Here is a 17680-nt window from a genome sequence, read left to right on the forward strand (position 1 = left end):
TGGAATACTGCATCCAGTTTTGGTCACCACGATATAAAAATGATGTTGAGATTCTAGAAAGAGAACAGAGAAGAGCCACAAAGATGATTAGGGGACTGGAAGCTAAAACATATAAAGAATAGTTGCTGGAACTGGGTATGTCTAGTTTAATGAAAAAAAGGATTAGGCATGACATGAAAGCAATGTTCCAATATTTAAGGAGCTGCCACAAAGAAGACGGGCTCAGCCTCTTCTCCAAAGCACTTGAAAGCAGGACAAGAAGCAATTGATGGAAACTAATCAAAGAGAGAAGCAATCTAGAGGACTAAGGAGAAATTTCCTGACTGTTAGAACAATTAATCAATGGAAAGACTTTCCTCAGGAGTCTTGAATGCTCCAACACTGGAGATTTTTAAGAAGAGATTGGACAACCATTTGTCTGAAATAGTATAGAATTTCCTGCCTCAGCAGGGGGTTGGACCTTCCAATTCTGTGATTCTGTGTAACTTTAGAGAGAGAGGTCAAAGTACATTTATAAGTATTGTGAAGAGTAAGAGAAATGACTTCTTTATAATCTGGGGCAAAATTTTGAAGGGACTCAAACAATGGTACCAAAGTAAGTAGTTGCTCTTTGCGTTTAGCTTCTCTTCTTTTGACCTCTCTTTGATGGGTATTCTTTTTTCTAAACACATACTTTTTTTTTTTTTTACAAAAATATGCTGCAATTATTCAAAGAAGCTCAAAGCTGAATGACCTTGGGTCAGCACTCCATTGTCCTGGCCTAGAGGTGAAAGAGCAATAGAGGTTATTGTGCCCAAGCCTATCTTGATTCCTCAAACATATTTTACATTTCAGGTAGCACTTCATGGCTATGCATTCTATGCATGCATTGAGGATTTTTTTTCATTATTTTTATCAAGCTCTCATACCCTACTTGCTTTACTTCTAATTTATACATAGGTCCAGGTGATAAATAGAAAAAAAAGTGGAACTTGGAAAGACAAAGAAAACAGCAATTACTTTCTGGTCCCCTCCAATAAATAAGTTTTCCCCTTAATGTTAATTAACAACTATATGCAAGACCCAGTACAAAAAAAAAAAAAAAACACATGGAATTGCAAGCTAATTAAGACATGCTGGAAAAAAAATGAAAGAAAAATATAACAGGAATGTTGTGCAATGGCATCAACATGGGTAAGGAAAAGGTGCCTGGCAGCAGATGGTGCCAAATATAACCTGGGAAGCTGTCCCATTTGGTGGCAAGCCAAGTCTTTTTTTTTTTTTTACATCATTGCTGCAGAAACAAACCAGAAACCGAATATATAAATAACTAAGGTAGACACACTGTATTTCATTTCTTCTATGTAAAAGGTAATTTAACATTTTGTTTGCTTGTCCTATCGTAAGAAGATATTTTAAGTAATGGAAAAAGCATTTGTTCTATCAAATCTAAATCCTAAAGAGAATTTAAATATAAAATATATACAGGAGAATATAAAACTTTTTATGCAAGATATGTAACATATTTTTCTCTGCTATTGTCCAAGATAACAGACCTTATGTATAGAAAGGATTCCTATGACAAATAAATCAGATTTTTTTCTTAAAAATTATTTATGTAGATAAAGGAGCTGCCACATACTTATAGATCTTTTAATCTATTGGCATTATTAATAGAATTGAGTAACATTGAAAAACATGGACTCCCCCCCCCTTTCCCTCAAAATCTCCAAATATGTGCAGATAAATACACACTGGGAAATGTATGTATTAATATATTTCCAAATTAAGAGAATAAGTTGGGTATAGTAGTTAAAAGATGCTAGGTTTCAAAATATCCTAATCCTCAGATAGTTGCAGAACTAGCTTGGTGACTTTGGTCTGGCAGGGCACTTCAGAAAATCTTGCCATAAAAACTACAGTTATCTGTTCATGTAGTTACCAGGAATTAGAACTGACTCAAAATATGCATTTTTTTACAATATTCAAAAACATATCAGGTCAAGGGACATGCAAGAAGTGGTTATGAAAATTCAAGCCAACATTTCTGCAATGTTCCTAAGTACCTAAGTACCAGAACCCAATAGAAGTTTATAATTAATATCATTCTCGAAATGAATTATTTTACCAGTGTCTCATATGTGAGTAGTTTTATCAGGTGTGACACAAAAACAGAGGAAAAAATCTTCAGATTTTCAAAATTAGCAAAAGGCGGTATGAACTACCCATAGCAATGCATTTTTCTATAAGCAGGCAAATTTATAAGGAACGGGTGTAAAGGGATACTAATTCTTGTTTCTATTTTTCCTCAAATAAATCAGGAGTTGCTCAGAACTATAACTATGCATATTACCTTAAATTTGAATTCACTTATCAACAGTCTACGAGATAAACCTAGCCTTTACAGCACACATTTTACATTTCAAAATTGTCTGGTTCATTTTCTCTTTCTGCTTTTAATGGAAAACTTTCCACTTACTTATCTCAAACCCTAACTATTTTATCCCCATCCCTATGTTCAAACTTTACATAAACTGTGGGTAAATAACTGTTTAAAATGAACATACTCTCCCCCCCACTTATTTCTATTGGTAATATGAGGATCAGAACATAATGGATGCTGTCCAAAGTACCCAGAAATGTTTTTGAGTTGGGTTTCAAATATGTTACTCATTATTAAGGCATCTATGATATTCTTTTTAAAGATATAGCAATAGCATTTAGACTTATATACTGCTTATATACCGATCTTTACACCACTCTCTGAGCAATTTACAATATAAGAATATTGCTTCCAAAATCTGGCTCCTCATTTTACTGACCTCCGAAGGATGGAAGGCTGAGTCAACCTTGAGGTCTGTCAGGATCAAACTCTAGGCTGTGGGCAAATTTTGCCTGCAAATTTAACCACTGTGCCACCAAGGCACGTTCCTGACACATTGCACATAACAAGCTGATTATGTTGATATATTTAGTCTTTTTAACATACGCTCCCATGAAAATATTTCTATATAACATTAAAGCTTAAACAAACAAGCTTAAATGGATAAAAATTGGATTAATAAATGGATATAACTATCAGATATCAAAGTGAAAGAATATTCAGAAGTCTATACATACTATAGAAATGGCACTTGTTACAGAAGTAACTAACCCTTCTTTGTTGACTTTGATTCCTTCTGTTTAATCTTTTTCTTTTCTTCTAGTCTGATAACAGGATATTTTAATCTTCTTAAAGTCAAACGGAATTCTTTAAGATTGTTCATGTCTATAATCTGTTAAAATCAACATTTCATTCATTAAAGATTTCTGAGAGAGAAATGTCAGAATTTTTCAAACAGCAACATTTGTTTTGTCACAGATTTCTTTATTAACTTTATTACTGTATATTTAATAGTGCGGTAAAATTATGCTATTCTTTTTGTTCATTTTTAGCCTTTTCTGATGGTGGGAATTGTTTGTCTCTCTAGGCAGCATCATGGTTTGCATGGATGAATGAATGCTTGTTCCAACCTCACACCTCTATGCTCCTTGAATAAATTCCAGCTTTTAGACTAAACAACCCTTTCACTCATCATCTGTTACACCAAGATGCATTTCTTTGCAGTGAGTACATGACAAGGGCACCTTAGCTTTATCTGTGCAAATAAACAAGAAAAGCTCTTAGTCTGAGCAGAAGCACGTGCTACTCCTAGGGCATTTTAAAATAACTTCAGAGCTGCTTGAGTTGAAAACCTCTGTTTACACATATCTACAAGTAGAAGCTATGGTTAAATGCAGATTTCAGCCTTTATAGTCATTTATCAGTGGAAGACATGGAGGGAGAGTATTGTTTAACCAGCTTCATTAACATAAATGCTTATAACCAACAGAGAAGGTAATTCTTAGCTGCCATATTGGAAAGAAAAACAAAGACATGAGTTTCTGAGGTCAGCAAAGCCCAACTGCATTCTTGCAGGCAGAATGAATGAAGTGAAGGAGAAATGGGCTTTGTTGCTATTCCTCCCATCCTAGTTTTTTATTCTTAAAAGGAATTTCCTGTCACTGAAACCAATGGAATGAGTCAACCTAAATTACACACCCACTGAAGAGGGAAAGACTTCGGATATAATGGGTCTATGTTATCTCCCTTGCCAGGTAAGTATGGTATTCCCTTAGCACATTTTGGTTTCTTTCCAATAACTGAACGCTCAATGAAAAAGTAGTGGGATGGGATGGCCTTTAAGCAAATAGTGAATTGATTCCCTCCATTAGCTTTATCACTTTGAACATGGGAGGATGAAACCTAAAAACCATATAGAGTTTAGGTATTCTCTCAGAGAGCAGTTAAAGCAGTTACTGTGACACGTAAACCAGAAGACTTCACATAACACTTTATTTTTTCTATCATTCCTTGAACTTTAAAACAATCTGCTTGTGGACAGAGAATATAAATATTCATATATTTATTGGCAGTTTTAAAAAATGTAGTTGTTTTATTAATAAGAGTGCAATGACTCCAAATGCTACGTGTATGTTTGACAGTTCAGCTTATGCCAAGTCACAGGAAAAAAACAGAGGAGTTATTTTGAAGATAATGGAAGAGAAGCTGTGTTTGGTAGCCAAGTGCATCAAGCTGCTGTAGGAAAAGGAACATATCATTTCTAAAAGAGTTTTATAGAGACGTATTACCGAAATGTATATTCAGGCTTTGATGACGTTTACACGGCAGAGCCATAGGCCATCATCATAGAAAGCAGTAGCAGATGTTGCTCACCACAACTGAAGTAATTGCATGTCAATTTAAAATATATCATTGCAATTCCTAGTAATGAACAAGCCTTTTTTATTTCAAGCCATTCACTCTAATACAGATTGCAGCTAGTTTGATTTAATAATATTTGCTCTTACATTTGAATGTAATTTAGACACATCAGTGCTGAAATTCATTCCAATAGTTTATCCAAACAGACTGCCAGTATTATTTCATTTCAATAAAGAATATCAATTAAGACATAAAATAATGCTAGTGAGCTTAACTATGCTTTTCAGAATTCCACATTATATGTTTACATCTGTTAGTTCAAAGTAACATTTTCTCAATTTATTTTCTCAATCTCCCCCATGTTGTACTGGCTAATTAAAAAAAATGCAATCCAGAAATCAGCAGATTTAAACGAGGTACAATTATTCAGATTCTAAACATTCCCGGTTCCTTCAAGCTGTCTATATATGGCATAGTTTTTATCTCCTTAATCATGCTTTTCTGAGGCTGACCCATTTCGTCTAATATGAGGTGACCAGGATACACATAAAATTAAAGGTAAATTCTGATCAAAGCAGAATAAAATACAACTATTACTTTGTTGTGGTCTATGAACTATACTTCTATCGATGCAACATTTCCCCACCCCCTTTTTTTTGTACAACTGACACATATTTACTTTGTAATCAGCTACTATTGTAATACAAACCAATGATTTGTTATTCTATATCTATGCATTCCAATTACTTAACTACCTTATATTTTATTTCTGTTTGATAAATTTTAGATCACTTACTCTATTTCTTTAACCTAGCAAGGTAATTTTGCATTTTGTTCCCATTTTCTACAGCATTAGCTATTCCACCCAATTTTTGTCATTCAAAAACTTGTCCAAGTCATTAATAAAATATTGAGAAGTATATGGCCCAAGAACAAACTCTCTGGTACTTCACTTAAAGGATTGCACCAGTTTGATGACAAAACATAATGGGGTATATTTAGTATATAACACCTGAACTAGCTAGGAATTCTCTTAATTACAATATAGAACCCACATTAATCTAGTTTCTTAATCAGAATATCTTGGGTACCTTATTAAACACCTTGCTGAAATCAAGCTTTATTATATCTATAGCAACACCACAATATACTGCAGAAATTATTAATGAAAAGAATATACTTCTAAGTTATCAACCAATAACAATAAAAAAGACTATTATATAGAAATATAATGCAATTAAAAATAATTGTAATGTAATATTCAAGGCACTAAACAATCAACTCACAGCAGAGAAAGCCACATACTGGACTTCACTAGCATCCTGGCCTAACATCTAGGGGGAAAGCCATCTCCACTCTTTTCTGGAACATCCATAGAGATATTTCACTAAATATTTGGCCAGCCTATATAATTTACCTTCTATTGTCTCTTCACAGATATTTTACATAAAAAGTGATTAGGCTGAATAGACTCTATTTACCTCTGTACTGACATGCTCTGTGTCAGGGGTCCTCAAACTTGGCAACTTTAAGACTTGTGGACTTCAACTCCCAGAATTCCTCAGCCAGCTGGGAGTTGAAGTCCACAAGTCTTAAAGTTGCCAAGTTTGGAGACCTCTGGTCTAGATAATTAGTTTTATTAGAGCAGAACACTATACTACCAGAGAACTCTGATCAGAACTATGCATTGCTTTGCTACATTTTTAATGCTTTTCCTTGGATCTACCAACTTTTTGGTTACAATATACAAACTGCAGATTACTGTTGTTTCTAAATAAAAGCACAAATAGTATACTTACTTGGATTGCAGGTGTACCTCTCTTATATTTTGTAGTTTGCTCTTGCTTAACAGTTTCAGAGACAGGGCTTTTACTACTATCCACAGAAGCGACGTGCTTTTTTCTACCTCTGATGAAACGTTTATACCACAGAACATCAGATATAGGACTTATGCTATTAAAAAAATAGTTTGACAATTTTATTTCAAGGACTTAAAATGGGATTAATATTTCATACATTCAAAACAATATAAGTTATATGTACTTCATTTTTATATGATTTTCTTGCTGATTGTTGCATATATTTTCTAAAGCAAACAACCAGAAAATTACCTGTCAAAACATTATCCTTATATTATTGTTGAGAACACAAAATGAAAAACTGCATCGACCTGCTACTGACAAAACTACTGTGATATAGTTGTCTTAATTTTATTTTAATAAGCAACATGCAAAACTCAGTTGGATATAATCTCTTTCAACCTCATAATATCAGTTTAATGTAATTCTAGGCAAACTTATTCAATGTCCTAATATGGATAATAGAAGTGGCTCAGTGGCTAAGACGCTGAGCTTGTCAATCAGAAAGGTTGGTAGTTCAGCGATTTGAATCCCTAGCACTGCTAACGGAGTGAGATCCCGTTACTTGTCTCAGCTTCTGCCAACCTAGCAGTTTGAAAGCATGTAAAGATGCAAGTAGAAAAATAGGGACCACCTTGGTGGGAAGGTAAGAGCGTTCCATGCGCCTTCAGCGGTTTAGTCATGCCGGCCACATGACCACAGAGATGTCTTCGGAGGGCTGGCTCTTCAGCTTTGTAATGGAGATGAGCACCGCCCCCTAGAGCCAGAAACGACTAGCACATATGTGCGAGGGGAACCTTTACCTTTAGCCGAAACAATCATTCAAAAGAGCCTCAGTGGTGCAGTGGTTAGAGTGCTGTACTGCAAGCTACTCTGCTGCAGCCAGCTGCCTGCAATTTGGCAGATCGAATCTGACCAGGCTCAAGGTTGATTCATCCTTCCATCCTTCCGAGGTAGCTAAAATGAGGACCCAGATTGTTGGGGGCAATATGCTGACTGTAAACCGCTTAGAGGGCTGTAAAGCACTATAAAGCGGTATATAAGTCTAAGTGCTATTGTTATTGCTATTCAGGGCAACACATACACAATTCATGTTTAACATGTGTCCTTTGTAACAGAATGTCTTATAGGTAGTCCTTGACTTATGTCCAGTCACTTAGCAACTATACTAAATTACAATGGGTCTCCCAAAAGGTACTTACAACCTTCCTGATTTGGAAGTTACAATGACCGCACTCCCTTCCTCCAGTTACATGATCACATTTTGGTGCTTGGCCACCAGCTAACATTTATGTGTGTTTGCAGCATACCACAGTCACATGACTATGATTTGTATTTTTTTCCCCAGTTTCCAGCATTTACTTCGTTTCTGACAGAAAAACCCACCCATTGGGTATAATGAATTGCTTAACAACCATGGCAATCACTTAATGTTCACTGCATTTGCTTAACGATTGCTGCTAAAAATATCAAACACCTGGGTCCAGTCATGTAGTGACACACTTACACACACTACTGCAATGACTTACAACCAAAATTCCTCAATTGCAGTGATAAATATTTTTTATTGAATTTAAACATTTTATTGGATTATAGAATAAAATATAAAAGCAAATAGTAAGACACAATTGGGTGGAAAAGGGGAAAGACAAGTGAGGAGGGGAGAAAGAAAAGGAAAAAAAGGGTTGATTTCTTACTCTCTCTGTTGCAATAGAATAAAGCATTAACATCGAACCTCAACTTTTTACTTTCCCATAATAATAAGCTACTTAAGTACATCAAGTACATTACTTTAAGCTACTTAAGTACATCAGTTGAAGTCCTATGTTTACTTTCCACCTTTTTCCATTCCAGGCAAAATTTAACAAAATGTAAATAAAAAGTAGAGTATGCAAAATTAAGCCACAAAGTACAATTCACAGTAAAATAATTACTAAAGCCATCTAACAATGACAGGCCTGGCACAAATCATCCCTGTGTAGATGTCTAAAATACTGAGAGAATGGAAGCCAAACATAATCCATGAGGGAATGTCTTTTTTTTTTTAATGGCAGTAACATTGGAAAAGGCCTTCCGCTTGGTGAAAGAAAGATGAGCCTCTGACAGTGGAGGCCTCTTCACTTACAGATGCTCTTTGTGGAAAATGAGGGGGTTTGGCACTATTCTTCTACAGATTGCCTCAAGGAGATTATTCACTGAACATTTCATTCAGTAACCATGTCCTGTCATTCTTCTTTAGAGAGGTTTATTTTCAACTGAGATCCTCAGCATTCAATAGCAAAAACCCTTTTTAGCTTACTAATTTATGAATCGCTGCATAATTTGTGAGTCACCTGACTATACGAGAATCTTGTATTAAAGCGGCCCCATTTTACATCAAGCTGAAGGGCATTTTTAATAATAATAATAATAATAAAAACTAAAATAATGCCTCATTAAAATAATACCACCATAATATGCACTACATATTCAAGAACTGGAGTATTTCGCAGTTCAACTGAATAGTATTTGCCTAATGGGCTAAGATCTATAATTAGAAAGACATTTCAACTGTATGTTGAAATACCAAATATGAATATCAGTATGACTAAAATTTGCCATAATCTTGTCAGCTTTCATAGGAATGTAACATACTTTACAAATTTACTCATAGCTCCCATTGAATATTACAGGCTTTAGTTCAAATTTCATTTGTGTCTGATTTATGTTTATTTTAAAAATTTGTATAGCTGCCCAAATGCAACTGAAGGCTAACAAGGGATTAAAAGCAGATGGACCCATTCAATGTCCTAACCCAGTAGTCCTGGGGGTGGGGTAGAATCAAGTTAACAAAGGGGCAGAGGGGTTAGAAGCATCTGAAATTCACAGGATACGCTATACCAATGGCCAAGCACTTTCTCAGAGAATGCATACTTCCTGAGTCTCATTAAATGGCAATTGTAACAATAGTTATTAGAGTACACTATTATATTGACTAGCCTTTGCCAGACCAGCATTGCTGTCTCCACCATATCCCAATTTCAAAATATGGATAACAATATAATCCATTCTACAGAGTTGTTTTAAGAATGACCAAGGGAATTATCCTTTTCAACTTAATTTTTAACTTGATACAGATTTGAGGATGATGCCAGCACTTCCCTTGATCGATATCGCAGTGGCTAGGAAATCAATTTTAACTGTCTTTATAATCATCTTACTTATCTAGCTTCAGCCCAAAGGTTCACGAGTGGTCACAGAAGCGTTTACTTAAATAACCTTGTTTCCTAAAAGGGTCATAATAATTTAGCAGCTAAGTGTTCTCTTGTGAAATTACGCAGAGAAGGGACAATAATAATTTGAATTTTTTAAACAAATTAGCACAGTGGATAAACATTCCATTATTATGTGTGTGAAAGCATACTATTAAGAGTATGATTTCAGTCTTAAAATATGTGTGCTTGTAAAATCACTGTTATGTTTCTGTCGTGCCAGAGCACCAGGGAAAAGACGGAGCTGCATTTCTCTTTCAAGTTTTCAGCATTGTCTGTAGATGCACAGCATGGTGCCAACATGTAAAGACATGCATTTTGCATTACGTATCTTCTGTACTCTCCAAAATACATTGGACTCATGGAAAGAGCAACCTGAAGACATTAGTTAAAAAGAAGTAAATTGTCAGTTCCTTAAAGAAAATGTGACCTTTTGCCAAAACAATGCACTGTCTGTCACTCTTTATCAGAATAATAGCCTGACAAGTTTATTGTTGTAAGTATTTCATTTTCCTTGCCAAATAATAGAGTGTTATCAAACAAGATGGTTGTCAACATTCAGCCTCATTTCAAGCAATACAAAATATAGACAAGCAGTTGTAGTATGATTACATGGCTCTCTATTTAACTGTTCTGTATTTTCCAACAAGCCTTTCCAGGAAAACAAACAAACTCTTAGATCTTTTAAGGCAACCTTTCCAATCTGGCACTCCACAGATATGTTAGGATTACTATTTTAACATTTGCAAGCTGGCTAACAATTCTAGGAGGTTGTGGTTGTAATGCATTTTGAGTATGCTAGCTGAAGGAACATTCTTACCCAAAGTCAGCATCATTATGCAGCTATTTTTCTTTGTTTCACTATCTCTGAACTTCAGGACCTTTTGCTTCAAGCTCTACTGTTTGTTATTTCTTCTTTCTAATTCATTAAGCTCCCTTTCTCAGCCTCTGGTGCTTCTTCATTCACTCCTCCAGACTAGCCCTCAGACCTGAACACATTATTGCAAAGCTGCATTTATAGTATTCTTCTATCCTCTTCCTGGCGCCTCTCAGTTTCAAGCGTAAGTTTAAAAGTGGAGAGGATTCAGGAGTACATCCCTGTGGTACAGCCTTATGGCAGATTTAATGATTCCTTTTCTTGAACTGCCAAGAAGGTCTACCTGAACTCCTCAAAGAAAAATATATGCAGTTCCTGAGCTAGTTGGGCTAACTGAGCCCTATACAAATTACCAGCCAATCTAGCACAGTATGAGATTCATTGATCTAAACTGACAACCTTTCTAATCTTACTCAGTATAAGATGCTGGAATTGATGGAGAGTATTTTGACAGATGTGGTTTGCTTGGTTTCTGAATGCTTCATAGAGCACCATCTGTGTACAAATAATACAAAGGCACAAGTCAGTGCTTTTCATCTTATAAATTATGATGCTAAGCATGAATTTACCATCATCTGCTGTGGGGTATAGTTCACCCAATACTTAAATTCAGAGTATCTTGCAGAATAATACGTTCTTTCAGAGATCACATTGAAAAGACCCAGGCAACTTTAATATCGATGATAACACTTCAGTAAGACATTCTCTTCACCTTGTCACACTTAATATAAACCACTATGCATGCTGCTCTGTATTGAGTAGTGTCATTACACCCATTCCTGCTTTTTGGTAACATACTACCTTTAATATGCAATAAACAATTAAAAGGTCTATTTACAAGTATAGGAAATAACACCAGGCACAAATAATAATGAAAATCAAACTTGCATATTACAAAATTGCAATCAAATCAACAATGTTAATATTTTGCTCCTCTTCTGTGATCATATCCTCAGAGAACTGGGCTTGAAAAAACTAGATTCTATATTTCATACAGCATAAACTCCTTTGATGTCGTGGCTGAACAATTCACAACTATAATGGTGTTTGTGTGGTCATGTGATCAATGAGATAGTCTTAAATGTTCATCCAAGAAGCATTTTAACAGTTTTAGTAATCCATAAAGGGTAGAAATGTCAAAAACAAATTTCAAATTTCCACCAAGAAAAATTGGATGATCTAGATCAGCCAGCTCTGTACTGCATCAATCTAGCTGACCACGAGAAGTCAGCAAATAAGCATCTAATAAAACTCTTTTCTGCCCTGTAGTGGTCATCAGGTTTTTATTGCAGCCCATATCTGATTGCACTATTATAATGGATATGCTAAATAGGCCTTAGAAAAATTGAAAAGAAAATACTTTAAATTCTTAATTTTACAAAATTGACTATTTGTTTTCATTCATTTTCAATAAGATTTATGAATTTAGAACCGAGTACATATTTATCACATAAAAAATGCATAAGATGACTCTGTTGGAAATGGTTAATTCAGAAAGTGGAGTTAATTGATGCAAAACTGCAGCAAAGGCCTTTTTCTCTCCATTGGCTCTTTCTGCTATCTTCTCTGTCCTTTACAGATGATTAGTTCTGTCTACTGCACCTGCTTTTAATCACTTGGAAAACTTTACACAGCAATCCTAAATCCATTCAAAGCTAATTGAATGGCTGGTGCATCCATAAAGAACATGATTCTATTGAGAAAGTAGCGTATTTGATATCCTCTGAAGTGCTTATGGAAATTTCTGCCAGCATATTCTGTTGCTGTTTTTACTGGCATGGGGATTTTTGTGAATATGTCAAGATAGGCTATACTAGCCAACATACCTTCGTTTCCAAAGCCATCAATGAATTAGGCTTAAAGCTTCAGCAATGACACTTATTTTCCATCCGATCAACAAATTGGAGAAATTGAATAATAACAATACTGACAAGGGAAATGTTCCTCCCACTTGCTTAGCCAAACAAATGGTTATGCTTAGGAAATGGTAGGTCTTCCATTTTAGATTTTCCTATATATCTTTCTTCCCAATATTGGTAAAGGAGAAGAAGAAGAACATAAATGTGAGACAGAGGGGAGCAGACAATAGCTAATGTTTCTACATATTTGAAAACAAGTCCCTCCAATCTTCTGCCAGACTCTAGGAAACATTCAGAAATATAAAGTTAAAACCTTACTTAATAATGGTATATTTGATATATTAATATAAAAGCCAAATATATATAAAATATAGCCATATTTTGGACAATGAAGTTTTAAAGAATTCATTTGCTCATGTTTTAAGATAACATTTGACAAAAAAATTCTCAATAATAGAATGTCAATACTGCCTGCTAGAAATCTGCCTGATGATTTTTGCTGAATATAATTTATATGACATGCATTTATTAAATTTCTCACTGTGTGTTTTGTAAAATCGTCTTCCATCAGTCAATATTGATTGATTAATGCAAAGAGATTGCATTAATCCAGATTGCAAAAAATTCAGCTGGGTAACCTTAGGCCAGTCGCTCTCTCTCAGCCCAAGTCACCTCATAGAGTTGTTGAGTGGGAAAAGAGAAGGAGAAAAGTCGGTTGGATATTTTAATTAGGAAGTTCTTCACTCACAGTTTAGAGATTTTTATTGATAAAGATTTTTTTCTAAACATGTATCTAAACATGAAACATATTCTTCATTGTTGTTGTTGTATACACATGATATTGCTTTCATTTTTCTCTCAATTTCTTAAGTAAGACAGGCTTAAATTTTCCTTAGCTGTACTGATATTAAAATATTTATTATAAATGCTTTTATGCTGCTTCAGTTTAGATTCTAAACTAATAATGAATTCTAAATTAATAACAAATACACTATTAGTAATCATAGAGCAACCCAGTCATAAAAATTATGATACTTCAGTCATAATCATTCATAATCCTATCATAATAAAATAGAGCCAGACATTTTTAGAACCTTCTATTACACACCCAGGTACTTATTCTCTTCATAATTTTGCAGTCCCCAAATATGTGCTGGAAAAGCACCTTTTCAAAAGTTTTCTGAATACCAGAGGCGAGTTTGCAGATATTACACCTGAGAAGATATTCCATAGAAGGGAATATGCTTTGTGTAAGGAGGTAGAGGGATTTCCAGCAAGCATTCTCCAAAAACATTCCTTTGTAGTAAGCAGTCTCACAGATAACCACTCCTAGGTTACACAGGACTGTAGAGGTTGTAAAATTATCTTGAATTGAACCTAAAATCAACCAATCACCAATGCAGCTTTCAAAATATTGGTGGTGCATGATAATATTGGTTGTTAACATGTCAGCTGCTGCAATTTACACTAGTTGCAGCTATTTCCGTCTTTATTCCAATATTATCTAAATTCAAATAGCTTCAAGATGTATAAAATCCACTAAGCTTTTCCACCCGTTACTTTGTTAATTCAAATATGGGTGAACAGCAGTTCCTTCAACAGGTTACATTTCCATTATCAGTACTGGTGCTAAAACACTATTACAGAGAGACCTAATTCCAAAATTGTCCAAAACCAGTCTTAACGTGTGTGTGTGTGTGTGTGTGTGTGTGTGATCTACTTGGCTTTGTCACTCATTACCTTGGAGGAAAATTAGGTAATTGACATGACTAATACAGACCCACTCAAGGAAAGAAATTTCATACTACTGCTAGTTCTCGATTTGCAACAGTTTATTTAGTGAATGTTCAAAGTTACAATGACACTGAAAAAAATGACTTATGAATGTTTTTCACAGTAACAACCTATACAGCGTCCCTATGATCGTGTGATCAAAATCCAGGTACTTGTCAACTGGTTCATATTTATGACCAATGCTGTGTCCCAGGGTCACGCGATCCCCATCCTTTTGTGGCCTTATGACAAGCAAAGTCAATGGGGAAGCCAGATTCATTTATCAACAGGGTTGCTAACTTATCAACTACAGTGATTCATTTAACAACTGTGGCAAGAAAGGTTGTAAAATGGGGCAAACTCACTTAACAAATGTTAACAAACAGAAATGTTGGGCTCAATTGTGGTTGTAAGCTGAGGACTACCTGTATAGCTGTCTATTGATTCAAGATTGGTGATCAGTATTTTAATTCAGCTATAGACAAAAGCTCTGTGGCATACTCATTTTGAAGTTGGCCAAATCTTTCTTCTCAGAAAATATGAACTGCTATACGTTGTGTCCCACACCTGAAATATCATATATAAAAATGCTAAAATAATTTTAACTGTCACAAGCTATTTCATACACATTCAGAATCAGGCAGCCCCGTTATAATCATTTGTTTTTGGTGAGTAAAAATGCATTTGCTTATTATTTGAAATTTTCTTTACTAAATTTAAACACCTGTAATTATTTTGTATCTAATGACACTACTTGTAACTTTCGTATTTTTTTTTTGAGAAAAAATAGCACATTAACATATTAATCTATTCAATTTGCAGCAACTTCACGCAGTGATTATAAAGCTAGTTTAGACAAGTATTAATTTCACAAACAAAAAAAATGAAAACGATTGTACTGTATTTGCTCTTATTTGCTCTAAGAACAAAAAAAAAGGAAAACTTCAGAAATCCTCATAAGTAGAAATCACAGAATTTTATAGTACCTATTGTGTCTGAGATACCTACATTGCTTTTGTGATTTTTTAAAATTAACAATTTTATGTCAAATTTGTTTTACAGAATAAATTTAAAAATTCAATCTGAAAATGTGACTATGTATGTTAGTCAAGTTTTAGAATATCTGTGCAATATCAGTGGGTTTCCCTCACAAACATTCATAATATATAAGTTTATACAAAGCAATAATATTGGTGGAAGTATTCAGAGTTAAATAAAGTAAATTTAGAACCATTAAAATCAATGCATTTTCCAAAGGCTGTTAGTGGGAATTCAAACTATAGTTTTGTTCTTACAGTACTGAAATAACCAATGACAGCAAAAGTGCTTAATCAATGAATCAGCAATTATATCTTTCAGTTCTAAAATATTCAATTAAAACCTTTACAGGATTGCTCCAGACATGACAAGGCAACTTTAATTAGATACATGAAAATATCACTTTCTTAAAACTAAGTAACAATAAACTTACCACCATTTTTTTCTACTTAAATATCCTCTGATCCATCTCTGAATAATCAAGATTGGTGAATGATGAACTAGAACTTGATTGATCTTGGAAATTATATTTCTTACTGTTTTAATTTCTTCCTGAAATGTAGTATCCTAAAAATAAAACAAAGCAATATAGCAACGTTCATCAAAGTGCATTAAAACCAACTATGCTTTATGTCTTTTTAAATGATATTTCTGAAAGCAATTATTTTGGATAAAGCATCCTAGCTATTTTGTTTTGGCTTATAAATAATTTTTATATATTCTGGTAATAGATTGCTTTTATGTAAACCTTTTTAACTGAACTCATAAGAGGTCATAAATTTCTCCTATTCTCTGGTTATAGTTCCATTTATCATAGAAACAGACATTTACATCATTCTTTTTTTTTTTTTGGCAAGGAGCATTTCATATATTTTTGCTGTTCCAAGCAGTAATTTTTTCCATTTTAGTTTAGCTGGCTTTGGTCAATAGCTGTCAAAACTAGAAGCAGGGATGCTCACAAATTATAAGTTGATGCTAAATTTAATGCTGAGAAATAAGCAAAAGTAACGAATTCAATAGAAATGGAACTTTCAGAATCAAACTGCTCTTTCTTGGCTGGATGGATATAATGAATTATATAATTCATCACTGATTAGATTTTTGACTGGTTCATATAAGGTCCTAACTTCTCTTTATCTTGTTCAGCATGTAGTTTAGGGGACAATATAAAGATATTTCTCAGATCCTATTTGTACAAATCTGTTCCTATTCAATGTCTGACTAGCATTCGTAGCACAATGTCCAGGACAACAATGCTTGAACACCATCTGGGTACATTGAACCAGTAACTGCTAAATTGTTTAATATTATACATTTAATAAATGTGTGTGTACTTATGTGTGTATTACATGATGTTCTTCCATGAATGTTATCAATAAGCCATTTTGAAGAATGTAATATGTTTTGACAATACAGGAATTTCATGAATGATTAACAGGAATTTTTATGAACAGCACTTTTTTCTCAATATAGAATTCATTATTTCAGAATTCAAACAAAATCAGTTAAAAGACTTCCCTTTTTGTATTATTTAAGGATTCTAATAAGCAAGTGTGTCTTATTAGCATATGTGATCAAAAACAGGATCCACTTTTACTAGTAGAAAACTTCAGAATAAAATCTTATACAGTATTCATTGAAATAGAATTGATTTTTTTCCCTAATCATGAATCAAGATACGCCAGGATTCATCTTTTCACAGGAAATTGCAAGTTTTGCCTGCAAATTCTTTTTCCATCTACAAATTTACCCACCCACCCCTACTGATTGTTTGTACTGTAGTAGTCATCTAATTCTCTGAACATCGTACTATAATTACCTGAACTAATGTTTCTACCAGGAAATAAAAATATCAGATTAATGTATTTTGGACACAGCAATCCAGATTCTTTCTCAGAGTTGCTCACCAAGAAGGGGGGAGAATGGGCCTCAACTATACAGTGCTATTTAAAAGTTGTGAAACACTTCTGAATTTTCATACTTCTGTACAGATATAACATACAATGTGATCTGCTCTCCACACATCTTAAAATTAAATAAAGAGAACTCAATTGAACAAATGAATCAAAAACATTTCACTTGCTTATTTATTCATTGTGAAAATTGATCCAAAGCTACATATTTGTGTTTGTGTGCTTTTCAATAACTGGTGTGCCCCCCCACCCCCAACCCCATACAGCCATCACTAGAGCTAAATATGAATGTGAATTGTTGATCAGTCCTATGTATCAGCTTTAAGGAATATCTCAGTCATCCTACAGAACAGCTTCAACTAAGGGATTAGTTGAATGAACTGTGTG

At 34.2% G+C, this 17680-nt stretch overlaps 1 protein-coding gene across 3 annotated transcripts in view; it reads right to left on the minus strand.

Annotated features, from left to right (window-relative positions):
- LRRIQ3 (leucine rich repeats and IQ motif containing 3) overlaps positions 1–17680 on the minus strand; it is a 60078-nt gene that overhangs the window by 30788 nt on the left and 11610 nt on the right. For all 3 annotated transcript variants that reach the window (XM_087960475.1, XM_087960474.1, XM_087960476.1), the window contains exons 4-6: positions 15814–15947; positions 6523–6676; positions 3134–3254 (exon numbers count right to left, since the gene is read on the minus strand). In XM_087960475.1, coding sequence (XP_087816601.1) covers positions 3134–3254; positions 6523–6676; positions 15814–15947 — 409 coding nt within the window. The remainder of the gene's footprint in view (positions 1–3133; positions 3255–6522; positions 6677–15813; positions 15948–17680) is intronic.

The sequence above is a fragment of the Notechis scutatus genome, chromosome 3, assembly GCF_049901735.1.
Source record: "Notechis scutatus isolate UNSWTSFEM ecotype Mainland chromosome 3, rNotScu1.2, whole genome shotgun sequence".
Classification (NCBI taxonomy): Eukaryota; Metazoa; Chordata; class Lepidosauria; order Squamata; family Elapidae; genus Notechis; species Notechis scutatus.